Genomic DNA, 27,852 nt, shown 5'->3' on the forward strand with positions numbered 1-27,852 from the left:
CTGGTCTGGACCACCCTTTAAAGTAGGGACCCGCAAAGGGACCTCGCAGGCAATTACGGTACCGTAATTTGCGGTACCGTAATTGCCACCTTCCCCATTCCCATTGAGCCCTATGGGGCAAAAATGGGAATGGGGAAGGGCCATGGGGAAATGGCAAAATACCGCCCGGCCAACCTTGGAATGGGGCGGTATTTCCCCATTTCACCATGGCGGACTTGTTACAACACCGGCACCAACCATGGTGCTAATAGCGCCATGGTTTAGCGCTGGTGTTGTAATGAGGGCCAAAGACTATTGCACCTACCTTTTACAACACAAATTCGAAACCTCTATCCACTTAAAACATAATCCAACCTGTTTAGTTCATAGTCTACCTCCTCTCCGCCCAGCCACATGCCATTCAGACAAGGGTGACATGGGTGACTTGCAGGGTCGTGGTCCCCCTCTCATAAATTTAGTAGCCGAAATGCACACAGGAATAATAGCAGGTCCTAATTATCCCATATTTTGGACTCCGGTCCTTCCAAGGGTGTTCCACCAACAGCGAGTTGAAACCATAATTATGAATTAATGAATGAGTGAAAGAAAAAGAGATATAGTAGCAAGCATTGTTTAATGGAGGCAAGGCTTGAGATGAAAGTGGACTGCATAGAAACATGCTGGCACCAGTGGAGGTGTGGGAATCTGGTCCCTCTTAATTTTAACCATCCTCCTCTGACTGTTAGCTCCCCTACCACTAGCTGAGAGGGAGGAGTCCCCCTCCCCTCTTGACAAGTCCAGACTACTGGTCTTGTCATAGGACCAAATCGCTTCATGTGGGTATACATCCTGGAGATCCACAGCTGCCAGCTAGTCACCCAACTGTAGAGAAGTTCAAATCATTGATGGAGGTACCATTTTGAACTTTTCTTGGGGTAAGAAATAACCTTGAATAGATGCCCAACACAATCTGGAAGAGTTTTTGAATCTCTTGCTGCAGGAGCTGCAAGACCCGCTGTGAGAGGCACAGAGAACATGAAAAAAGAGGAGGAAGTGGAAGATGATAACCCTTGCCCACCAATTACAGAACCCAAGAAATCAATTGTTACTGATTTCCAGTGGTTTACGTGGTAGTGGACCTTGCCCCCTTCAGAGGTCCAGTGAACCTCAAACCGACATTTTGGGATCCTGGGCAGGGGAGGGCTAGGAGAAAAAGCCTCTAGGGAAGGACGTGGCTGGTGTTTGTGGGAGGCACTAGGCAAACTTTTGGCCCAGTACCTTTGGTCATGAAAACCTCTGAACCCTGCAATGTCTTCCATCCAAGTAGCTTCCAAGCCCCCGAATTGGAAGACACTTTTGTAAGAGCAGCTAAGGATTTTGTGGTCCGAGTGCTTGTTTTCTCTTAATTTAGCTCTGACTGTAGTGCACAATCCCATTAATAAGACCCAGAATCTTCTCTCATACATCTGCCTGAAAGTATTAGCTCTTATCAGAGCCAGTCGAAGAAGAATCACTCCTAAGCAGCCATATCGAGGTGAGGGTCTGAAGCAACCTCCTGAGCTTTCGGAAATCCTGAATGGAAACCTGCTTGATATTCCGTAGGCAGTAAGGATTCAAAATCTCCCAACTCCTTCCACAACTTTAAGTTTGCTGTTGCCATAACTGCTTCTGCATTCGCTTGCCACAGACTGAGACCACAGAACCCTTTTTGGTTGCACTACTGTATTATATGGCACCAAATTATTGCTATGTTGAAGATCCCTTCTTCCACCAACCAAGCAGGCCTGATGCCCAACATCTCATTTGCCGCAAGGATACAGAACTCTTGACGGCTGGAACCCATAATATTACTTGTCACTGGGATTTCGAAAGGCAGCAAAGCATTGCTGCGTCACAGCCCCAGTAACCTCTCAAGACCAGAGCCCATCCTCTCAACTGTTACTTGCGTATGAAGACTGGTCACCAAACCACAACCCTTCAACAGAGGAGCACAATACCTCACCTGTCACTACAACGTCGAAGGACACAGAGTCATCACCAGCATCACAAATGTACTCTCCAGAGTCCTCCAGCGAAGCATGGAGCAAGATGAGAATTCGACGCAGGCCATCAGCTTTCAGCCGCAGATTTTCAGACTCGTCAACCTCTAGCCCATCCTTGAACCAGCGCACCTCAGCATTTGCTCGTGACAATTCACACCTCAGCTCCACATGCTCCAGGGTGAGGAAGCCAAGCTCTGTAGAGCGACTTGTCGGGTATGTTATTTTTACAGGTGGGTCTGGCGAAAAGAAAACAAAGAGCGGAATGACAGTGAAAACTAAAACAAAATCACAAAACAAGCCCACACTGTCACAAACTCAAAGATAACAAAGCTTAATTCCTTTTATATGAGTGCCCCTCTTCAACAGCACCATCAATGACTTTCACCCCGCTAAACTAAACAGTAATTTAAAGTGCAAATAATTATTTTGGTTACTGTACCACATTATGGTTTCCACACTGCAAGTCTTTTCCTATCTTCCTTCTTTCCTTCTCATATCTTCCATTTCCTGTTGATTCGACTCTCTTACTGACCCTTTGGTAATGTTCCAAAATCAGGATTATGGAGTTGATGTATGAATAACATGGCAAACTTTGACAAATGAAGAATTGTATATTGCCATTGCTCATTTTAGTGTTGTGTTATGTGTGAATCACAGTAGTAAGACATGCACTACTCACCGTAATAGCAATTCTGATGATTGTATCTGCTTAGATTCATATGCTGTGCATATAGTCGGACATCTAGTGGTAATCGCAGAGTATTGCATCTTTCTTTCAAAGCTCGAAAAGGGACGTCAATATGGGCGTGACTGTAACACTATCCCTAACGTGAAGTGTAGTGTACCCAAAATCCCTCACGCGTCGAGGTCCTTCCGATTGTGTTTTTTCTGTCGTGACGGAGCCTTATAGTCAGCGTGAGTGACTACAGGGGATAGAAGGTGTAAGAAGTCTATGCTCCTTCTACTCCATAAGGGGAGGAAGGATGGGCGCATGTGAATCTAAGCAGATACAATCATCAGAAATGCTATTACGGTGAGTAATGCATGTCTTCTGATGCTTGTGAATCTTCTTAGAATCACATGCTGTGCATAGACTAGAGAGTAGTACCCAGAGATGGTGGTGGGATGTGAGGAACAGTAGAAAAGAGATGACTTAGCACCGCTTGTCCCACCTGAGAATCAGACATAGAGTGTGTATCTAGGCAATAGTGTTGTGTCAAGGTATGTACAGAACTCCAGGTTGCTGCTTTCCAAATGGACTCAAGAGGGACATTTGCAATGAATGCTACGGTAGCCCTGTGCCCAGAGTATAGTGTGGTCTTGGCATGAAGGGCAGATCGCTCTTGGCAAAAGTGTAGCACAGTGTGATGCAGTTTACGATCCACTTTGAAATAGCTGATTTAGAGACAGGGTCCCCATCTCTAACAGCTGCCACTGAAACAAAAAACTGGTTTGTTTTTCTTAGTGGCTTTGCCTTTTCCAGGTAATAGATAACCACTCTCCTCGCAGATAGTGTGTGGAGGCTTCTCTCTGCTACATTAGTCAGGTTCTGGAAAAAGGTAGGTAGTTCTATGGACTGGTTTACATGGAACTTTGAAATAAATTGAGGTGCAAAACATGGGTGAGTGCGCAGGACCACCTTATCTTTGTGAATCGTAACAAATGGGTCCTGAACTGAAAGGGCCTGCAGTTCACTAACTCTTCTTATCGAAGTGATCGCCACCAGGAAGGCAGTCTTGTAGGTGAGTGTTTTAAGGCTAGCCTTATGCATTGGTTCAAAGGGAGGCCGCATTAGTCTGGTAAGTACAACGCTCAGGTCCCACCCGGGAGCTAGATTGGGGATAGGGGGGTGAAGCATCTTTACCCGTTCCATAAAAGCTTTAATTACTGGAATTTTCCACCACAGAACTTTACTCTGGGACATGGTGTGTGCAGAAAGCGCAGCTAAGTGGACACTTAGGGAATTGAAAACCAGACCTGAATCTAACAGGTGGGTTAGGTACAGGACAATATGATTTGGTGTGCATTCCATAGGATGGATGCCTTTGCCATTACACCAGATGACAAAGCGTTTTCATTTACTGGAGTACCAATGCCTGGTGTTAGGTTTCCGTGCTTCTCTGAGTATGTCCATACATCTTTGAGGGAGTTGGAGGTGCCCAAACTCTATGACCTCAGGAGCCAGGTTGCTAAATTGAGAGTTTGAGGGCATGGATGTAGTGTCTCTCCCTGGTCTTGCGATAGCATGTTGTAAGGGCATGGCAGATTCCTGGGAGGGGAGACTGACATTGCCATGAGTTGAGAGAACCTAGGTTGGCGAGCCCACACCAGGGCCACCAGAATCATCCTCACTGGCCCTTGGTGCATCTTGTGCACTATCCTGCTGAGCAGGAGAATCGGGGGAAAAGCGTAGACAAATTTCCCTGACCATGTTATCCAGAGACCATTCCTCATGGAGCTGTTCTGAGGGTACCTGGAGGCGTAATCTGGGCATTGTGTGTTCTCCAGAGTTGCGAACAAGTTGATCTCTAGGAAGCCCCAGTCTGTGAAGAGGTTGAGTGGAATGTCCTTGTGTAGTCACCACTCGTGCTCTACGGGTAGGGGGAAGTCTCTGCTGAGTAGGTTCACCAGAAGATTGAGTTCCCCTGTAACATTTTGTGACAGGAGGAACATCTTGTTTTTGAGAGTCCATTTCCATATGTTCTGGGACAGTTTGGACAGCCCTAGAGAGTGAGTGGCCCCTTGTTTGTTAAATTAATACATGGCCGTAGTACTGTCCGTGAGGACTAGAACTGTTTTCCCCTGGAGGTGAGTTTGAAAAGCCTTGAGGGCCTTGAACACTGCTAGCAGTTCTAACAAGTTTATGTGGTTGGATGCTACTGCTGGGTAGCACACGACGTGCACCGTCTGATGAAGGAGGTGAGCCCCCCACCCTGTCAGAGATGCGTCTGTGGTGAGAGTGGCTTCTACTGCGGGGGTGGTGGTCTTCCCTTGCATGAGGTTTTCCCTTGACCACCACTGCAGAGACTGAACGAGGACTGCCGAGACAACCACTAGATCGTCCCATTGACCACTGGCCTGACACCATTGGGTTGAGAGCCGCTCTTGCATGGGGTGCATGCGTAGGCGTGTGTGTCGAACTAGGCTTTGCATATGGTCAGCATGTTTTAAACCCTCTTGTTGGAGGGAAAGACGAGGCTGTCTTTGGTCCGGATTAGAGCCCCCAGAAACTGTTTGACTTGGCTGGGGTCTAGACTGGACTTTTTCTCGTTGATCGAGAACCCTAGGCTGAAGAGGAGATCTACTGTCTTCTGGGTATTTGTTAGGCATGTTCTGAAAAATCCCCTGTTATGAGCCAGTCTTCGAGGTAAGGATAGACTGGGGTGGACTGCCTGCGCAGGTGAGCAGCTACTACCGCCAGTACCTTCGTGAACACCTGTGGATCTGAGGCAATGCCGAAGGAAAGATCATTGAACTGATAATGGGTGTCCTCTATGATGAACCTTAGGTACTTTCTGTGCGCAGGCAACATTGAAATATGAAAGCATGCATCTTTCATACCCAATGTGGCCATGTAATCCCCTTGTAGCAGCAGTGGGATTACAGCCTACAGTGTTGTCATTCTGAATGCGGCTTGACATATTTGTTTGCTGGGCGCAGGTCTAGCACAGGGCGCATGGTGAGATCCTTTTTGGGTACAAGGAAGTACATTGAATAAATACCCTTATTTGCCTGGTGAATGGGGACGACTTCGAAGGCGCCCTTTTCCAGAAAGATCTGCACCTCTTCCAGCAGGATTTGCAGCTGTGCTAGTGATAGGCGTTTGCTCTTTAGTGGGTAGCATTGAGGTAGCCGGTGGAACTCAATGCAGTAACCATGGGTGATGGTCTTTAAAACCCACTGGTCTGTTGTGATCCCCTCCCATGCATGGATGAATGATAACAAGTGTCCCCCGACCGGGGAGGCATGGGAGGGGACTCGAACTGGTGAGTCACTTTGAGGTTGAGGCCCGGGAGCCTCTTGGAGTAGAGTTCCTGCCTCTAGCCTTGCCTCTACGGTGACCTCTCTGCTGGTACTGGCTATTACCAGATGAGCCTTGGCCAGAGGACCATGGGGTACTTCCAGATCCACATTGACTAAGGGGAGATCGGAGAAAGATTGCCCGTAAAAGGAACAGTGACAATTTGAGCCTCCTTGCTGGTGGAAGGGCTTGTCTGTGATCTTGCTGAGTGACTTCAGCGTCTCATGCTCTTTCTTAGCAGTCTCCAGGGCATCATCAACAGCCGTTCCAAATAAGTTGGAGCCTTTGGCAGGTTTGGTAATCAGAGAGGCCTGAGTGTCTGGTTTGAAGCCTGAGTTCTTCTGCCAGGCGTATCTTTTAAGACGAGTCCCCTGGGCAAGAGTACGTCCAGCAGTCTCAGCTTCGTCTAGAGTATTTTTTAATATATTATGGGTCACCTGTCTGCCCTCAGTCATGACAGCCAGCAGGTGTGGGTTCTGGGACCTCTTGAAGGCCTTCCTGGGGCAGGCCCCATTGGACGTCGCTGCAACTAGCGAGGAGAGTCATATTGTTAGCTATTCTGGTAGAATAGGCTGTAGAGGTAGTAATACCTTTCCCTAGGGCATAATGTTTTTTGCAATCTTTATCTGGGGGAGCTACCAATGTGGATAGTGGAACCTCTGCCCTTTTTCTAGTGGTTGTAACAACCAGGGAGTCTGGTGTGGCATGACCTTGAATATACATAAGTTCAGATGGAGAGGGGCAGAACAATTTCTCAACCCGACGGTTGACTGCACTTGTGAAGGATGGTGACAATAAAGAAGGAGCGAGGCGTTTCTTTATTGAATTAAGTAATGGAATAGCCTGACTAGTCGGAGGCTTTTCCTAGAGAATATGTTCAACAAAATCAGCATCTGGGGCTGCCTCATGTGTACCGATCTCAAAATGATCTGCGACTCTCTTTAGGATGGCATTCAATAACATTTGGTCATCCACAGGTGATCACTGCCTTTGTTGAGGTGATGAAGGTGGATCTAGACAAATATTGTCCGGTTCAGGGGTATGTGTGGGTGAAAGCCTAGGCCCCTGATCTGCTGGCTGATCTTGATCTCAGTCCGGGTCCTGGTCAGTTGTGTCCTGATCAAAAGGATTGTCCTCATATATCTCCTCCTGCTCTGAGTAACCAAACCCCTCCTCTTGGTCGACTTGTGTATGAATGGAAAGCTTTTGCACCTTTTGTGGAATGGTGCAGGAGTCCTCCTCCCTAGGTCTCTTGGGAGTAATGTATTTATCTGAGAAATCTATAAATTGGGCCATCTTGTCCATGTAATTCTCAAATCTCTGCCTAGTCCACAGGGAAGATGCAGAAGGGTCTGGTGGTGGAAAAGGTTGGTCAGAAGGGGGAGATTTACATGGTAAAGCCTTTGAGAGAGGCCGGGAGGATTCAGAATATTCCTCTCGACGAGAGGGGCTTCCCCTGTGTTCTCCTGCTGCTGAAATAATAGCCGGAAGACTCTTGCGTATTTTCGGCGGCTGAATGCTAGGTCTCAACACACCTGCTGGTGCCGTCATGGTTGACGACTCTGCCGAAGCCTTAGGAGTTTGTGCGCCCTTGGACGGCATGTCGGCAACCGTGTGTTTTTTGGGGGAATGCCTTTATAAGAGGGAAGCCCATTCGCATGACGAGAAGACGGTTGTGCGGAGGGCCCCGAAATGCAAGGTTCAGAAGAAACAGTCGAAGTTTTCGGCATGCCTGTTGGTGTTACGCGCTACTTCGACGTGTCCTTCGAGGAGGCCTCAGGGGTTGTGTGTTTTGGCTTAGGTGGTGCCTGTGTGCCCTTGTCGCCAGGGTGTGAATTCCCCTGTGTCCTTCTGTCGGGGCCGTTGACGGGCATCTGGGAACCGGAGGGTCCCGCCAAAAGGTCTATGGCTTCCAGGTCGGAGCCATGGCTGCAGCTGGAATCCTCGTCATCCGAAGCGACGGCGCCAATGGGTGAATGACTAAAGCATACATTATGTAGGCCGCCCACCATTTTGTCCGCCTGTCCTTTAACGTCTTGGGATGAAAGAGCTTGCAGGATTTACAAGAACGCTCGTCGGGATCTCGAGGTAGACACCTATTGCAACAGCGATGGGCGTCCTTCCAAGGGAATTTGCCATAACATGACAGACACAATTTAAAGGGCGTCCTCTCCATAGCAGAGGTAGATGGCAGCCAGACCAAATAGGGAAAGAGAAGGGAAAAGGAAATGCATTCTCGAAAAAGAATAAACCCAGGGCCCCACTCTCCCTACTGTAAGGGCCTGTCCGGAGGGCAGAGACCACGCGGTCCACAGACGTCGATCAGTACACCAGTCACGGAGCAGTAGTGGATGTCTTCGGTGGCAGGTCATCCATGAAGCAGTCGTCGAAAAGAAGTAGTCAATAGACTAGACGACCATAGTTTGGGAAAAAATAAAAATATTGGAGCAATATCAACTCTTGCGAGCTCTGCATAAGGCAACCAACTAATTGGGCAGAAGAAAACAATCTGAGGGACCTCGACGCATGTGGGATTTTGGGTACACTACACCTCACGTTAGGTATAGTGTTACAGTCACGCCCATGTCGATGTCCCCTTTTGATTTTCGAATGAAAGATGCAATACTTTGCGATTACCACTAGTTATCCAACTATATGCACAGCATGTGAATCTAAGCAGATTCCCAAGCAGCAGAATCTACTGTACATATCTCCCAAAATGTAACTTGACATCCACTTATTGGTACCATTTGTAATCTGTGGCATTGGTTTAAATGTTTAAGTACAGATCATATACTTTTACAGTCTCTTCAAAGATGTTTCCAATATCATTTTGAAAGATATTTTTAATAAGCATGCTACAGAAAGTGGGTCTGCTACATGTTTATACACTGAACACTTGGACTCTCAACCAACTCGGAGGACCAGAAAGCCACAGTAAAAATAAAAACATATTAGCTACAGAGGCTGGGACATGAGAAGCACACATATCACATGCCCCAATTTAAGAGGTATAAATGGTTTGAAGTCTGAATCTGGACAGCAAGACTGAGACAGGTTCCAAACCTCGCCATTTTTAAACAAAATATTTTTATTTGGTTATACGGCTGACAAGCAGCCTTTAACAATACAATTCATCGATCAACATCAAGAGTTAAAATACAATATAGTGATCAAAAACAAACAAAAAAAACACAAGAACTACATACCAGTTGGTAAAAGTCATTTTGAGATAAAACCAGATTAAACATCCTTAGAGTCAATTGATGATTGTAGTTAAAACAGAATAAGAAATGTATGAAAAAAAAGACTAAGCATTGCTGAATCTAAGAATTAGCTGAAACCTATCGACCTTAAGAAACCCTTAACTGATGTCAGGTCTGAGGTTAATAAACCCCCTAAGCATCTCTTCCAAACGAGTTCCTCATCCATTATGTCCTGGTAACCCGGACTTACTAAAGTACCTTCCATGCAGTGATTGCAGGGAGGGACACTCCATAATAATATGTCTGATTGTTTTGATCTTCTCGTCCCCACAAAATATACATTTCAGGTCTGCTTGTTTAATCATATTGTATCTAAAAATAATTTACTTTGTTGCATAAAGGTTCCAACGAAACCTAGGGAATTCTTTCTAGCCAATATACTAGGCTAGATAGTCAAAACAGGTGCAACCACCCCTTGTTCCTTATGATCAAGACTTAGATGTAAGAGAGATGGATAATTATGTAATGATTCAATTGTATCAATCCAATCCCATTGCGTTGGTGATTTTTAGTATACTGTGGTCTACATTTGAACTCTTCCTGGTTTGAGCCTATTTCTAATAAAAGTTCCTCACACTCTTTCGAAAATAAAACCGGGCTTTTCATATGTTCGCCATTTGATATAGTAACCAAGGACTTAAAAACATCACCATAGAGTGTTCCATCTTCTGCTATCAGAATTTTCCGATACAAATTCAAGAAGTTCCATATTCCCCTTGATCGAAGCGATTGAAAGTCCAATTCATACCTGAGCAACACACAAGGAAGGGAGTTGGGCACCGTTAACAGCTTCCTCCATAATAGTGCTTCTATTTTGGGGAGCAGATTCAAGATAGAAAAATCTTTAATTTCAATACCATAAAGTAGTAAAACTTCAATGCTGGAAGTATCGAACATTTCCCATATTTCCCATTAACCTTTTTCAGTTGATTTAATAGGCCAGTGGCTTTATGGACGAAGTGTTTCCTCAATTTTACCTTGGCAGGTTTAGACACTATATGAAATCCCAAATAAACATGTGGGTCAACTGTCGCAAGTTTTTGACCATCTACTCACCAAGAGCCTGGAATTTTCTTCCTTTTTCTTGAGGATACAATAACCTTTGTTTTATAACAATTAATGACCAAATCATTACACTGAGCATAAAGGATAAAAGCATCTATCAGTTTCTGCAGACCATGTGGAGTCAGATCGAATAATAAAAAATCATCCGCATATGAAATCCACGTCAGTCGCTGAATGTTCAAACTTGGTGGTGCAAATGCACTTTTGCCTAGAGTCCCTCCTACATTGGATAAATATAAATTAAAAAGACAGGGAACGCAAATGCATCGCTGTCTAACACCAGAAATTGTCTGAATAGGGTAAGTTGTTTCACCCCTTCCATTCAATCGGGCCTTGATTTTAGTATTTTCATGAACTGCAATAAGAAGTCTTAGGAATCAGGTTGGTATGTTCCAGCTTGCAAGTTTTTGCTATACAAATGCTCGGTTCGCTATTTCAAAGGCTGATGTCAGATCAATACTCGCCACATAGGTGGCGGGCACTATACCTTTCAGGACTAGATTTTGAACGTGTTTTAACAGCAGACCATTAAGGTTGGTACTGTGGTTTTTCCTAAAACCAGTCTGCCATTTTTAATGCACCCTGTTTGGACCGACCAAGCCTACAGGTGTTTCAGAAGCACAGACGCAAAGAACAGATATTGGCTAATAGTTGTATGGATTGTTCCGGTCCCCTCTCTTATAAATCGGAATTAAGAAGGGCATTTGCCAGCTCAGGGAAGAGTTTGGTCTTTTAACATTTGGGGAAAATATAAAGTCAATTTCATTGAGCAAGAGGCCGGGTCATTCTTGAAAAGCATGTTAGCGAACCTATTAGGCCCTGGCACCCTAGAACTGCTAATAGCTTTTATGATACTCCACACTTCTTCAAATTCTATTGACAAATTCTATTTATCCACCTTGGAATCCAAAGATATAAGGGGAGGAACAGCAAGCAAGGAGTTCTGCTGGAGTTTAGCCTCATAATAGGACACCCACTGGTGTTCCCCATTGGGATTTAGCTGAAAGTCAGTCTGATTTCTAATGTGGTGGTAGTGGTTTTACACAATGATTTCATCATGCATTCGGCATCATTTTGCAAGGAGATGTCCTTTATACCAATAGCGCCAGGTATGATAGGACTGCTTTACCCTTTTGACCACCTTCACCTGAGTCATTAGATCAAAGCTGTGGTTGCCTCTGATTACCTTTATTTTCTCCCTCAGTTCCCTCTTTTTACCCCACAGGGTACAATCAAACTGGTGATTATGTTTACTATGCCAGCTTTGATTTGGATTCAGCCTTATCAATAAGATTCCCCAAAAATTAATTAAAGTTATTAATATTAAAAGTATCAATTTTCCAATCTAGGGAAGTTTTTGCCAATAGCGCTGATGCCTTACTATAGACCAGAAAGGTCTTGTCAGGGTTCCGTGATATTCTATTTAGCCCTTGACTTACGAGAACTGAACGAAAGGGAGCCCCCTACCTCTCTCTAAAGGAAGGTCAAACTATGCAATAATCATCTCATGATCGCTCCACTCGCATGGGAGCACTTTAAAGCATGAACACGTATAGAAGAGGCTCTCATCCACAAAGATGTAATCAAAGATTGATTGACTTGAGCCTCTTACCCAGATATTATGGCACAGAAGGTCGCCTCCCACAGATCCATTCAACCGGGAGAGACCAAGGGATTCCAATGTTTCCAGCCATCGCTTACCATTTTTGAACTTTTGTCCTGAGGGCATCTGTGACACCCCAGTACAAAAGCTGGCATTAGGGAAGCAAGATTTAAATTAATCTCCCCCAAGATTACAAAACCCTATGTCCAAATGGAAGTCCAATTGGAGATGAGATCCATCACCTCTTCCAAAATGGACTCTATGTGGATTAGTGCACTGTGCCAGTAAGTATTCAGCAATAAGTTGTGTTTTGTCTCCTATCAAGATAGTTAATTGTATTACCAGCAAACTCTTATTTGCGAAAACTTGGTGATCTACTGCGATCCCAATGCTCTCTTTCATCAGAGTTATGAGACCACCCTATGGTCTCCCCCCTGGGCCTTTTGTGGCCGCAGAAAAGGTTGTTACAAACCCGTCCACAACGGGTGACTCTGTCAACCAAGTTTCCTGAATAATGATAATCACATGTTCCTGTAAGAGTGTCCCCAAGTTCGGATTAGTAAAAAGATGGATGTGACTGCAACTATTCCAAGATAAAATAGTTAATTTATGGGTATCTTTACCAATGCCTCGAATATTGGCATTCAGAACCAACTTCTGGAGTCCAGGTTCGGTCAATCTCTCAGTCCGATTCAGGGGGGCCCCTATTTCATTAATCCGAGAGAGGCAATGACCTTTGTTCTCTCCACAAACAGGAACTCTAGAGTTCCTACCCTGAGTCCCATAATGCTCAATCACTCTGTCTGAAGTGTTGTAACACTTCTGAGGGACCACATGAGAAAAAGCCAAGTCTTACAGGGAGCCAATTTCACTCATTATAAGGTTGAGAACTATTTTTGATGCTATTGTAATCAATGCTACATCAGTTCTCCCTCTGGAAGGAAATTCTACTCTGTCGATGTATTTTGAGGCTATGGCCCTAAGGCTTGACACCTGTGGGAGCAACCTCAGAATACCTGTGTGGTTCAATACCATTTGTCATAAGAGCCACTTTGAGCTTTATAGTCATACAATTAATATGATCAACATCATTCAAGCAACCTTTTCCCCCAAATACTGTTTAAGAGAATACGCGGGGTAAGGGACGGCCGCCGCCTCTCGGTCTCTCCCTTCAAACACCTTCCCAGGCAACCCAGGACAGTATTTTGAAGGATAGGTTGTTGTCGCCCCCTCTTATTAACAAGAAGCAAGGGAATATGCACGGATGGCCCCACTTCACTATCTAGAGAGACAGCAAATTCATGTGAATTATGTCTGCCATGCGACCCCATCTCTTCTAATGTGTGGTGCCTTGCTTTACAGCATCCTGCACCCTGCAAGCCTTCATTTAGGAAAATACTATTTGAATGTTGAGTTCGTGCAAAACTCACAACAGACTTTTCATTAGGTCTCGTGGTATTTCTATCATGGTCCGTTCCTGGGAGAGAAACAGGTAGTAAGTCACACTGTATTTGTTTCTCCACATGAAAGGATGTTTGTTCTGCAGAGTGAAAACATCCTATCCTTCCATTATTCACAGTAGTGTGACCAAGCTGTGTAGTTTTTTCTGGAAAATATGGAATCTCTTTAATCTGCGCCTCCCCCACTTGGGTCGAGATAGTGACATGATTTCCTACATGCATCTTATTCTGCAGCTTTCATAAAAGAATCGGCATAGACTTTAAAAAAGCCTTTGCAATAGAGTTTGGGATCTCAGAAGGCTCAATATACTTAGAGTTTAGAGGGGTATCTTCTGTGGGACGACTTATCAGTACCATGCTCATTGTCTTCCACTTCGTTGATTGCCAGGAGTTCAGTGTCGTTCACCAATTCCTTTTCAAGGATCTGATGACATATTGCATTGTTTACTCATGACACCTGATGGAGATGGAAATTCAGAATCCAGTCTGGTGTAATGAGGAAAAGTATGATTTTAAAGAGTTTGAAACATTCATTTTATTTGTAGGTAAAGTTCTGTCAGCCCTCCCCCTGGCATCCTGCAACCCACAGCGTAAATAAGGCTGAACAGCCACTGGGTCGGATGGCACCGCCGTAGGTTATTCAGGGAGGCGTAATTCCATTGCAAAGGACAGTGCGGCTGAGGGATAAAGTTCCATGAACTGTGGCTGAGAAGCGGTTTTATGCTCCTCAGATCCATTTAAAATCCTGAGGCGTAGTGTTTATGTAATTGCTCTTTTAACTTAATAAAAAGGAAAAAATCCTGGGCCCAAGCCCTCCATTTATTTCCTGTGATTTCTGCAATTAATAAGCCAGCGGGGAATAGTTCCAATCTTTCACAAAGAGGTTCAAAGACACAAGGCTCACAGTCACCATTCTGTATTATTCACTCAGGGAATAGTTCCAATCTTTCACAAGGCAGTTCAAAGGCACAAAGCCTGCAGTCACCTCCCTGTATTATTCACTCTGAGATAGGAGCAAGACAGAGAATCAGGGCTCACCACCCACTGGCTCCAAATAATAATGAGTATAAAGTCTAACAAACTCACTGTGCTGATTTCTGAGTTGTGTCTTTCTGTTGTCCCACTGAAACACTGTAACAGTGTTCGGTGTGAGGTTTTAAAGCCAGTGGCCCAATGTAGTACCTCTGTAACACACAGTGCACCTCGCCATTCATTGATAGTCATGACTTTAACTCAACATGCCCTTAAAACCGACATTTGTCTTGGTTGGGTGTCTACATTGTGTCACTTACATTCAATTTCCATTTCCTGTCTTAATGTTCTCATTTTCTATCTCTCCTTCCTTCCAATCTCAGCACCCTTTCTATTTCCCAGTTCACTTTTCTCTATTCATTCTCTTGTTTCTCTCTCCTCTCCCTCCTGTCTTCATCCTCATGTTTTTCACTCATCAGCCAAATAACTCACACGTTCCTGTTGCAGCCTTATAATTTCAGAGCTATAAATCCCTCTTATTATTTCACTGTGCCCGTTGTTTCCTCCATTTCTTATTTCTGTCTCCTCCCTACCCCGTCCCTCTTCTTTCTCATGGTTACTATCTTTGTTTTTTGTTTTCTATTCCATCTTATTTCCTCACCACATCAATTACTTTTTTCCACATCCTTCTCTCATTTCTATCCTACTTTCGCCCTGCCTTCAGCCCTTCTCTATTCTTTCTACTGGTTTCTTTGTTTTTTGTTTGGCTCACTGTTTTGTCACTTGGTCAACTCTATCACACCCTTATTCTCTTACCATGTCAAAATCTCTATTTTCTCCTAATTCTCTCATTTTTATCACTCCTTCACCTTCTTCTCTCTTTAATCCATTGTGTTCTATCCATTTTGAAATTTTTATTTTAAGTTTCTCGCTTCTCATCAACATCTATTTCCATCTCCTGGGTTTTGTGAATCTTTATTTCTCTCTCCCTCTACCACCTTTCACCTTTTCTCAGTATTGCACTCTCTTTCTCTCTTTCTTGTTCTGATTATTTCTTTTTCATGCTCACTCAATTTCCTCCTCCATTATTCTTTTATTATGCTTCACTCGTTTATCTCTCTCTGATCTTTCTAGCTGTCACTGTATCTCATTTTTGGTTATTCATCTATTTGGCTCCTTTGATTCCTAATCACTCAGGCACGTTCAATGTCTTGTTCGTTAATGTCTTCTTCTATTATCTCTTGTATGGTCCCAACTCCCTCTTGTATTACATATTATTCAGACTTTCAAATTATGCCTCCACATTGGAGTGAACTTTTCAGTAGAGAGTTGTTGGTTTATTTTTCTCAAGCGCTTTTCTTGTGTCACAAATCTGCCTTCTACTGGTATCTCAATATGTTTTATACTTTCTGCTAAGGTTTAAACATTGACATTTTAGACTTTTGCCATTTTATTCATGTACACTAGGGTCACATGATGACCCCTTTTTTGCATAGGGAGCGTAAACCTATTAAAAGATACACATCCATAAACACAGGTCGAATGTTGGGTCTGGCAGAATCCCAAATACATTTGCTCTGCATTTTTCTTTGAAACATGAGGAACTGATTTAAAACTGACAACTAATAAGAAAATCAAGACCTTCAGCTGGACTTGGAATGTCCTCAATATTCTGGAAAACTGCGAAGCATCCTGGATTCAGATCATGGATCTAATTAACATCGGGTTGAATGACAATGACGAGTACCCCATACTTCTACAGAGCAATGTTATTACAATTATTGATGTAAAGTTTTAGCCTGGAGACATGGATTCATAATTTGGACACCTAAGATCTAAGAGCATAACGATGAAGAATGAAAGATGCTAACTAGAATTACATGACCTGACATTGTAGTTGTTAATAGTAGAAAAGTTCAAGAGATGATTTTATAGTATTCCCTACACTAACATGCAGTACAAAATCTGAAGATGGCCAACAGGGGAGGAGCTAAAGGAGGTGTCCCTATTTGCTGTGGGCAGTATGACCCAAAATGACTATGATAGAGCATAAAACTGACTGAAAGTTTTCAATTTAAGTTTAAACAAACTGCTCTATGTTACTGAGGATTCCCAGCCTGACGACGGGGAATATTCGCAGCATGTGAATCTATGAAAGATCCAATGCTGGAGAATTTCATGACATGACATTGTAGTTTTTACTTTATGTTGATCAGTTTAAGAATGAAGTCATGAGGATGCACTAACATTTGCCATCCCTACATAAACCTAGATAGGATCAATATTGCCCTCGCACACACTGGCAAGGCACAGTGAATACTGGTGATTCTGTGTATTGGTGATACTGTGTTGTGGTGTCCAGACGTGGTACAAAATGTAATTTTTAGGTGAGCCTGGGGATGTCTTCGGAGGCATGTTTTATGTGTAGCAAAACTAGGGTGTGAAATGCGCATATCACATGAAAGTGTGCTTTTTTCATGAACAATTGTAACTGGTACTCTATCGTGAAGGAAAAGTGCAAGCACTGAATTAGACTAAAACTGCTAAGAAAGAGAGGACTTGTTAATTAGTGATTTTGCCATTCCCTGTTTTTGGTTTACTGAGAATTGATGTCATTGATATGTGGAGTTGACCTGGGATAGAATCAAGATATTTCTATTTACAAATTATCAATGCCACTGTAAAATCTGACCAAACCACTGTAATCAGATATACGGCCTAGCTTCATTTCACATCAGAATTCATTATGACTACCTCAAGAAGTCCAGACTGAGGAGTACAAGTAAGCAAATATGTACCGCAATACTTTGTAAAACAAAAGAAGGGATGGCTAGAAGGTTTAGAATACATCTTAACCTCTGGCATTGCTCTGCGCAACCCTACAGACCATCGTTCTTCTTCTGCCAAGCCATTACAAAGGGGTGGACTGGCCCAAACTGCTAGGTCACATCCCTTCTGCACGAGACCACAAGGATCCCCAGACATGTTTCAGCCTTGTTGGGCGTCATCAGTGAGGAGTAGCTTGGTCTCTCGGCCCAGCAGGCACGGGACCCACATCTGAGCATACCCGTCCAGTAACTTGGACTTTGGCCTGTATCGTCTCTTTTTAGCTGAATAGTCGATTTAGCAGCTGCAGAAGAACCACTATTTCCTTGAACATGTGGTTTGAAAGATTTGAAATGTTGGCGATAAGGCTGCTTCACCGAGATGGAGCTCAGTGATTTGGCTGCAGTGGCACTAGCTTTGCACTTTTGCAGAGCCTGGTGGAGGGGTCAGAACATGTTTTGCCGTCAAAAGGAAGGTCTAAAATCTTACCCTGGGTGTTTTGATGCAGGGAACTGGCTGCCAAGTAAGTGTGTCTACGCATATGGAAAGTGCCCGTAAATGCCCTTCCGTGGTATCTGTCAAGTCTTTAACAACCTGGAGTTGTTGAATGGCAGTCTCACTTTCTTCTGAAATCCAGAAGGCAAACTCATCCGCCGCCTACTGAGGAAGCAGATCTGTGAATCGGTCCAGATTTTCCCATCTTAGAATACTGAAGCCTGCCAACACAGTAGCCGTGTTAACATGCCTTAGCTGAAGAGAATCATAAGCATAAGATTTATTTGCTTGAGCTTCCCACTCTCAGATTTTCTGTATGGCTTGGAACACCCTGTGTAGAATTTAAGTTACTGCCAACTATCCAGTGAATGCAAAACTCTTTCTCCTTCTGTTTGCGAGGTCCCACGGAGGTAATTCTAATCAGCGGATGCGCTGCAACTCTAAACAACGCTGAAAACCATGAGAGTCTAGAGTTGCAGTAAGATTATGCAGCCTCTGTCCTCTATACCCCCCTTTTGAGACATATGGTACATAAATGAATACTCTTTTGTGCCCCTACTAAATAGATTTCAATCCCCCATTTTTGCTCTTTTAGATCTGAGGAGCATGATAGATAGGGCTCCTTAATAAAAATCAAGCTGCAAAATACGTTTGGCCCTGTGTTACCTGTGGTACCATTGTCGAACAAACAATGCATAAATAAACCTCATGAATCATATGTTGAGGTACAATATTAATAGGTTGTAATTTGGCATGTCAGCCTACAAGTAATCTTAAAGAATGCTTGCATAATAACTTCCCTTCTCGCCTTTTTTAAACTAATAGGTTGATTAAAAGGTAAAAGCTTTTCAAGAAATCCATCTGTATGGTTATCTCCTCTGAATTCAATGTGGGGCTTCTGTTTAAAATCGCAGGTTAGTTGAATTCAGATGTGAGTCCAGCACTAGACACCTTGTTTGTCTTGTTTTAGGTATTCTTTTGTATGATTTATATTTCAATTATTTCTATATTTTTTCTCAATACACTTGGAATAGAACGCCGAAACACATTCCTGTGGGCATGAAATAGTTTGTGAAGTGCACAGCCTTGTATTCTGTGTGTCAGGCCTCGATTATTACTGATCTTGGCTCTACTTACATTTTGGTCTGAATCGATCACAACCTCTGTTCCACTAATCCCTTGGTTGGAATTTATCACAAGTCTTGGTATTTCTCTAATTCCGTTCTACTTTCATTTCTTCAGTTGTCGTGCATGTTTTCCTAATCCAAAATGTAATTATGTTATGTATTGTGTATATGATTGAAATAACCAGTGAAAATAGTTTGTTGAAAAATTAACATGATACCTGAGAATTATATTAATTGATTCATATTCAAGTCATTTTGAATTTATTATTGAAAAACTATGTTTCCACTACAGACCTTCTAGTGTCATTTAAGTTATAAAGAGCTGATATAAGCTACAAATACTGATAATTATGTATCACAAGAATTGATGTTAATTCCTGTTGAGGGTTGGTAAGACAAAAAGGATAATATATTACCCATAGATGAATGGGGAGGATTCTTGGATTGCTCCAGCATTCAACAGCAGAGGCTGGTCCATTTGCTCTTATACTGGGCTGCTTCCTGGACGCTTGCATAAAAGCCATACTGTGGTCTGACCGGCGAACACTAACTGCTCTGGTACCAAGCTGCTAAGCTCCATGATATCGGGGAGGGGTGAAACACCCTGCTTTCATGCTGAGTCAGTAGACTTTGTGTCTCTGGGAGTAGCCACGGGCCATGTGACTTGAGGAGCAGTAGGTCTGAGTACCAAATTTGGGTCAGACAGTTTGGTGCTTTAAAATCAGAGTGCAATGATTGGAGAGCTTGAATTTTGAAAGGATACTCAGAAAAAGAGGCAGTGGGGGAAACACGTAACATGCTTCTCAATCCCAAGGAATCTGCAGCACATCTCCTAGGGCTTTGGATCTTGTCCCATAAGGGCTGCAAAACATTTGCATTTGCGATTCTTTGACGTTGCAAAAAGGTCTACCTGGGGAAGTCCCCATCTTAGAAAACTCTTTTGAAGAAACAAATCTTTCAGCTCCCATCCGTGGCTTCAGTGTGAAAGACGGGTCAGAATGTCCGCTCCCGTTTTGAGAGTTCCAGGTAAATGTACTACTTGCAGAGGGATATCTGCTGTTGCACTGCTCATTTCCAAATATCTAGTGCCAGTCGACATAGAGGGGGGGGGATCTTCTTCCTCCGTGCTTGTTCATATAGAATATTGCTATCATACTGTCATTTTTTGTAAATACTCTGGAATCTCGATCTCAATGGTAGGAAGGACTTCAGCGCCTTGAAAATGTCTAGAAGCTCCAGCACATTTACATGATATTGGCGCTCCATTGAGGACCATAGGGCATGAGCAGGAAACTGACACAAGGTGGCATTCCAGAAGAATGGGAATCTTTTTTGATTGAGGTTCCTTCTCCTGGTCCCAGGAATCCGCTAAATGTAACTGAAGCCCTCTAATTTTGAGGTGAGCCAAGGAAGGTGCCAGGATTGATGCTGCCATAAGACCCAATAGGTGCTGGAACTACCACAATGAATTGGTCTTTTGCACCCCCTGGTAATGTTCTGATGACAGGATGCTCCTCGCACATATTCCTCATCTTTGATATCTTTATTTCCAGCTTTAGCTGCTTCAGTAAAAAACGTTCTCTTGTCGGCAGAGGGCATTATGCGTTGAGACGGTCGTGTCTATGTCCCTTGAGGGCTTCCATCTCGGCTGACATCATTGTCGAGTACATATATCACGCGAGGCACCGTTATCTTCAGTTCTGTTTTTTCACCACCATTTGCAGAATTAACGGCTTTGATAAGTGCCTTCAAATTAGCATGCTTTAAAAGAGCGCAAAGTCCAAAGCTCGTAAATTCTACAGGGGGATAGTTTGGGAGGGCGATGAGGAATATGTGGGACGAACATTCAGTCGAAATAACGTTACCAGGGGTAAGTAACTTGTCCTTCGAATTGAATGTGTCCTCCCACGTATTCCTCATCTTTCATAGCCTCCCAAGGTTGTATTAAGTTGTTTTGGAGGAGGGAGTAAGAATTGAGAGTCATTGTTTGTCCAGAATGGAGCATAGTACTGCCTTTCCAAATCTTCCTTCATTGTAAGAAGTGTCTAAACAGTAATGTTTTCTGAACATGTGGAAGGTGGACAATGCAACTGCCTTGCAGATGTCCTTTGTTGGGACTACCCTCTGAAGGACAGAGGATATTGCCATGCCCCGAGTGAAATGAGCCCTCAAACCCTCCGCAGGATCCTTCCCAGCTAATCTGTTTCATTCCAAAATAGTCAGTATAATCCATCTGGATAGAGTCTGTTTAGTGACTGGCATACCGAGCTTGTGCCCTGTATAACCAATGAAAGGTTCATCATGTTGTCTCAACTTTGTCTTCCTAGAAATATAGAAGTTTATAGCTCTCCTTGGATCAAGTCAATGGAATCTTTCCTCTTCCTTGCCAGGATGAGGTGGATGATAGAAAGTCGGAAGCACATGTTTCTGTGTCCGATGGAAGACAGATACAATTTTGGGTACAACACAGAGCTAATACTGAGATATGCAGTCACAATTTCCAGTAGCTTTCTTTGCAAACCCCTCCCCAATACATAAAAAGAACGATTCAAAACACACAGTGATTGCTAATTTGTTTATAATACTTTTCTCCCAGCAAGCCCCACCCTCCAAACATCAATTAGACTTGGCCCCTCTGAATTGAAGGCCAGTGGCAAAGAGTGGCAAAACAATGGGAAAATCGTTTTGGGTCCTGATAGAGATGCACTCTTTGGAAAGGGGAAAAATCATTTTTTTCACTTATTACCACGGATGCAATATGAGGGAAAGAAAAGCAAATGGGAAAATTAGTTTTGCCAGACCTAAAAAGAACAGGCAGGGCTTTGTGGTATGGGTCAGAGCGTAATGGGAACAAAGAGGAAAATTTGTTTTTCCGACCAGACATGCAAAGGAAAGGTTTCCCATTTCGTTTTGCACCCTGCACCCTCACATGGAAACAGGGTTTTGGGATTAATTCTTTTGGAAAATCTTTATGTCTAATAGTTTGTTAGTTTTGAATGCTAACAAAACACATCCTGTGATTTCCATAGGGGAATTAATTGATTCACTTCAATTAAATATGCTAAGAATCTACACAGACACACAGGATATTTTTCTATGGGGAAATAACTAAAACAATGCTTGAAAATGCAGGGCCCACACAATCTATGGCTTTGGGGATCGTTTTACTTACAGGAGAGGCCTTGTAATGGGCATCAGGGAACAGCAGGGCACCTCTGGGACAGCAAGGGTGTCAGTCAAGGATAATCTGCTCTGGCTCCTCCAAGGGGTCCCAGTCAGCTTCTATGTCTCCTGGTCCCTGTCTTCAATGCAAGCATTGGAGCCTCTCTGCTTGGGTGTTTCTCGCAAGAATTCAGCAGCAGGTTACCTCCCGGAATAAGTGGAAAAATCCCAGTTCTGATGCAAACTGGTTTACTTATAGGGCAAATGACATCCCAATGTGTCATGATTCCCACGGAAAGGGATTGGTTGGTTTTCTCTACCCACCTCCCACCTGTGTGCTAATAGGACAAGGACATGAGGGGTGTGAGCTAGAAAAGCTGTGGGAGGAGAAAGCTTTGTCATCCCAAACTGACATGTGGGCTCGGCCTGTTTAAACTCTGAAAATCTATCAACATATCATGTACCCTAATTTTTCAAATCTTTACATGTATGGATATATTTTTAAGAACTACATTTTAAAGCAAATCAGATGATGCTAATCTGAAGTCGGCACACCCTTCTTATGAAAAGATACCGTTTTTCTTCATTTAATCAGGAGCAGTATCAATGAAAAATATGCCACTTCATGGTTCCCATGTTAATTTTGTCCTTCGTCTTTACACCAACTTTCAAATCTCTCGGAATCAAAGGAAGGGCCAAGTCACATTTTCAGTGATAACTTCTGTTATATTTATCACACAAAAATCATTTTGGCATGGTTCAAATGGGGTTGCTGCCACCTTTAATAAAAGTCTGGAATGGCCGTTGTAGCATATACACTGCCCTTTTTATGCAATAATATGCATTTTTCCATTAACTAAACTCATGCCTTTCCTTTGTTCTCTTAAGTTGCATTTCCCCTTAAGCATGTGATCAGACAGAGACTGGCTCATGTTTATCTTCGCCTACTCTAATGTACATTTTATAGGAGTTGTAACCTCAATGTCATATTTGCTGAAAGAACAGGCATGGATTTATCTATTTCCAACGTGGTTTAAATCTAGGCAGTGTATTTCTTTATATTATTTTAAGCAATTGACCCAATTGTTGCTTGACAACCAGACCTACCTCTCCAGGACCAGCAGAGAAAAGGTATTGGAGGTTAAGTTTCATTTTTAGGAGAAATACCCAGCTGCATGTACAAATTCTGCATGAAATGGCTTTTAAACTCACACACAATGAATTTTACATGACATTTTATTAGGCACATGGGCCTTATATCCATGTGTAATATACTTCTTTAATCTCGCAGTTGCAAAAGACATGAGTATCACTTCTGGATTTTCCATATGTAAAGGACAGTTATATGAGAAAACCATGTTCAAACTCTAAAAGTCTAGTAGGCACTTCTCTCTGCGTACTGTCAATTGGATGAGGAAAAACAAAAAGGAAGTTCTTTTATTTCGTATAAATGCAAGAAGCTTTGTTTCAATAAAGATTTTGGGATCACAGACTCATGTTGCAAATCACTATTGCAGTAAAACAGAACTGAAGCCAACGGACGCTGAGCGTGGTATATGTACATGACGATGACGTCGGCTGAAACGGAAGCCCTTGAGGGACATTGAGTCGACCGTCTCGACACAGAGCACCCTCTGCCAACAAGAGGACATTTTTTTTTCCATAGCAGCTAAAGCTGGAAATGAAGATATCAAAGATGAGGAATACATGGGAGGATACAATCCATTTGAAAGTGCGATACTGACCGCTTTATGTCCTGTATTCTTTGATGAGTGAAGAACACTCTGCCCATACTCGAGTCCCATCTGAACCCTATGAAGGTGATATCCTCAGTTGGGACTAGACAAGACTTCTTGTGGTAGACAGATAGACCCAGATTGAAAAGTAAATGTAGCAACTTCTTCAGAGCCGCTGTAGCTCCCTGACATGTTTCCACTCTGGCGAGCCAGTCGTCTTTGTAAGGGTAAAAGGGGGATTCCCTGTGTTCTGAGGTGCACTGCTATGGGAGCCATCAGCTTTGTAAATACTCTGGATGCAGCACTGAGACCGAAATGGAGAACCCAGTTCTGAAAATGTCATTGTCTGAGGGAAAATCTGAGGAATCTTTTGTGTGCAGGATAGATGGGAACATGTAGATACGCGTCCTTTATATCCACAGCGCACAACCAATCCCCCGCTTCAGGGCATTCCAAATATGAGCTGGCGTTACGATCTTGAACTTTTCCAGGGGGAGGGAAAGATTTAGGTAGGAGAGATTGAATACTGTCCACAGGACTGCCTGGTTTGTTTGGGTACAGCTAAAAGGTGAACGTAGAAGCCGCACCTTCTTTCTTCAGGGGGGACCTCCTCAATTGCCTTATCTCCAAAGGGGTGGCACTCTCCCAAAAGAGAATGATGGCCAACCCAAGTTGAATCAGTGGGCAGGTGAAGGGGGCAGAGGGAATGGGTACACAGTAACCTATGCTGACTACAAAGAGGGTACAGGAAACCTCAAGATGATATGCTAGTTCTGATGAAGTTCATAATTCTGCCTCCTACCGAGGAGGGGTGGATCCGGACGTATATATTACTGTTTCTTGGTGCCTGTACCAGATGTTGAGGGGATAGAAAAGAATCCTCTATTTGAGGATGTATGCTAGGCGACCTGTCTCGCTGCCTGCACTTTCTTTCATGGTAGCCACGAAACCCTCTGAAACTCTTGTTCTTAAAATCAGAGAGGGTTTTCCTGGAAGCTTGAAAAGGCTTTTGCTGGCCCATAGTCAAAACAGTGAGCAATTTTGCTGGAATCGTGGAGGTTTTCTTTTTTGTTTAGTTTGTCGTCTATCGACAAGTGAAACAAATAATTTCCTTCAAAAGGTAAGTCGAGTCCTGAACATCCTTATTAAAATGGGTAGCCCTCAACAAAGCCATCCACCAAAGGTCTACTCCAATACCTATGACTCTAACAGATCTATCAATGTGATGCGTTGTGTGCTCTCATAAATACTGCACAACCATCAGTCAGACTTAAAAGCGCTATTTTATCTTGTGGAAAACATTGATGGTAATTCGCAATGTCCAGCCACAAAGAGTGATTGGCTGCTGCCAGAAAAGCGTCAGAGTTTGTCTGCATAAATGGAGAGCAGCACTAGTGTGGATCTTTTTGCCATAAGCATCCAGAATTGGAACAAAGTATATTGAGCTGACTTTGAACACATGGACGATGACGCAGCTACAGCCGATTCCGGCTTTGTGGGTTGATGATAGACTCAGGGCGTCTGAGTACAACTCCCTGTAACGAGCATCTATCCTCTTGCTAGTAGCAGTGAAGGAATCTCAGACCTGTATGTCTTGCTGAGAGTCAAAATGCCCGACAGACACCCTGGTTCTGCATCAGATCTTTCCAGCACCGGAAATCCAAGGAAGTCCTGAACCGCTACCGTTCCGTTAGGAAAGCCTTTTGCTGACAAAGAAACCTCTTCCTCGTTCTCATCCTCATCATCACCATCACCTGTGTCTGAGTGTCCAAAGGTGCATTCAGCATGGGGTGTGCCAGCTGAAGTGGCTCTGAGGCAAATGTAATCGGGGCTAAAACGCCTGATGGGCCCAAAGATGTAGGGACAGATGGCAGAGTCATAGGGGGCCCTGACGGCGCACGCAGATTCTGTGGTGTATGTAAGATCCGATGGACTATCTCACTTATTAGATTTTTTAAATATCCTTTCGTAGGGTCAGAGTGTATAATTCTTTGACATTTTCTCCAAAATTTGTCCTCTGATGAGGTCGACAGCACAGAGGATGAAGCCAACGGCATCCATGACGAAGATGGCATGGGATATCCAGTCGCTTGTCTGACTGGGGAAGGCGACCCAAATCTGAGAGATGAAGATGATATGGGGTAAGATGTCGACCAAGTTGACATTGACAACCATCCAACCCTTACAAAATCCCCCTTTCTAACTGTCGGAGGAAGTGGGATGTGAGAAGATGCTGTGATAAATGCACGGATTCCGGAGAGGAAGTATCTGAAAACTTCTTCGCTGAACAGTACACCAAACGTAAAGAATCTTTGAGGTTGTCCTATTCCTTGGAGGCCATTTTAAGGGATGATTGATGCTGTTCCTGTAATGGTGTCATACTCTTAGAAGATAGTGAAATTGCCTCACAAGTGAAGCTATTTTTAGAACCTGATTTGAGAGATGCGGCAGAGACGCTGGAAGTCTTTCTCTTATCAGTGCTCTTTTTCTCTTGAGACCCTCACTGTGGCTCCAGGGGAACCCTGGTGAAAGCAGTAAGCCCTCAGAGCTGGTTCTGGTTGGTTAAGGACCCTCTTGACATTCAGGCCTGGTAGGCTTTTGACACTGAGGCGTCACCTTGGGTCTAGAAGACCATATAATAGACCCCTAAAGATCCTCTGTGTTTCCACCGGTAGAAACCTGTGAGGCCTCGGTGACCGCTTCATTTAACGTTCCTGGGGGAACCTTTTATAATTAAACCGGTAGACGCTGACCAGGCCTCGTAGCGGGCACCAGTGATGCAGTGGCCAACTGCTGCAGGCCTCACGTCACTCCCACTTGCGCGGGGTGCCAGACTTACCTGATATCTAAACCCCTGTGGTGAGACAAACTACTTAATGTGACTTGGAGGTGATGCATGAAGGACCTCTCTCCACGGAGTCAATCTTCGTCAAAGGGCCCGTGGTGACAAAGCATGACAGGGGAGCAGGCCACCCACCTGTCATCATTACAGACAGAACACGTGGGAAACCGCTGCTGCGTGATGCCTGTCGCAGGAAGCGCAGGCTGTAAAACCTTTAACACCTGTCATAAAAAACAGTATGGGTTTGCAGGAAGGTCAAAAAGATACATTTGTAAAGAAAACATCTTCGGAGTTAAACAGTTGAGCAGTCAAAGATCTCTGTGCGCTCTGTCAAGGTTCCAGTCCCGTCTATGTGGAAAAAAGGAATGACAAGTCTTGCCGGTAGGTGGAGTCAGCAGGGCTGGCCATGCCGATGCTGCTGTGCCTCCCACGCAATGCAACATTTCTTAAAGGGAAATTCTCCTTTTTGTGCTGTGCTAAAAAGTGCTCTGGTCCCGTCCCCAGGGACGGATACTCCATAAGTATGGAGGAAAGGGGACGGCATGTAAGAGTAATATAGTATTAGTAGTATACAAATAACAAATTGTAGTTAGGGCAGAGGAATGCTGGAGGCGGCACAAAAATGGCAGTCTTTTTTAGAGCAGCCTTCAATTTGGCGGGCTAAAAACATACAACCATTGACTGACCATAGATCTGAAGCAGGGTAATAAGGCTGTAAAAGGTAGCATGACAGATAGGTAGATGACATCCATATATACTGTACTATCTACGATTTATATTAAATGTTTCTTTTTACTTGCTTGAATTATTATGAATGTATGTTAAAATGACAATCATTGTTTGCATAATGATATGCAACACATGATAATCAATTAAGGTACTTGGTCATGTGAGCAAAGTTGATTCATTTAGTAACATTGCACAAGTAAGTGAAGAGAATTTAACCATAACTATCTGCAATGTTTACTTTGGTTATATCTCACAAATCCCTCCCAGCACCTTTGTTGAATGTAATTTGTACATGAGCACACAAGACCATCTAATTGATATCAACATTCAAATGCGGCCAGATCTTTACCACAATCTGCCCTTCCAGCATCACAGTTTGCCCTAAGGTGCCCTGAATGCATGTCTACACCTGCCCATAAATGTACAGAGAATCAGAAGGTGTGAGACGTTGTACAACGAGAACCTGCTTTTCTCAAGTGGACTGAGTCTTCTATTATGTATTTGGCCAGCAAGCACAATCCTTTACT

At 43.6% G+C, this 27,852-nt stretch overlaps 1 protein-coding gene across 3 annotated transcripts in view; it reads right to left on the minus strand.

The window, feature by feature from the left end:
* OBSL1 (obscurin like cytoskeletal adaptor 1) overlaps positions 1–27,852 on the minus strand; it is a 1,294,044-nt gene that overhangs the window by 677,016 nt on the left and 589,176 nt on the right. For all 3 annotated transcript variants that reach the window (XM_069616948.1, XM_069616946.1, XM_069616947.1), the window contains exon 13: positions 1,982–2,257. In XM_069616948.1, coding sequence (XP_069473049.1) covers positions 1,982–2,257 — 276 coding nt within the window. The remainder of the gene's footprint in view (positions 1–1,981; positions 2,258–27,852) is intronic.

This window comes from Ambystoma mexicanum, chromosome 9 (assembly GCF_040938575.1).
Source record: "Ambystoma mexicanum isolate Mex_15411 chromosome 9, UKY_AmexF1_1, whole genome shotgun sequence".
Classification (NCBI taxonomy): domain Eukaryota; kingdom Metazoa; phylum Chordata; class Amphibia; order Caudata; family Ambystomatidae; genus Ambystoma; species Ambystoma mexicanum.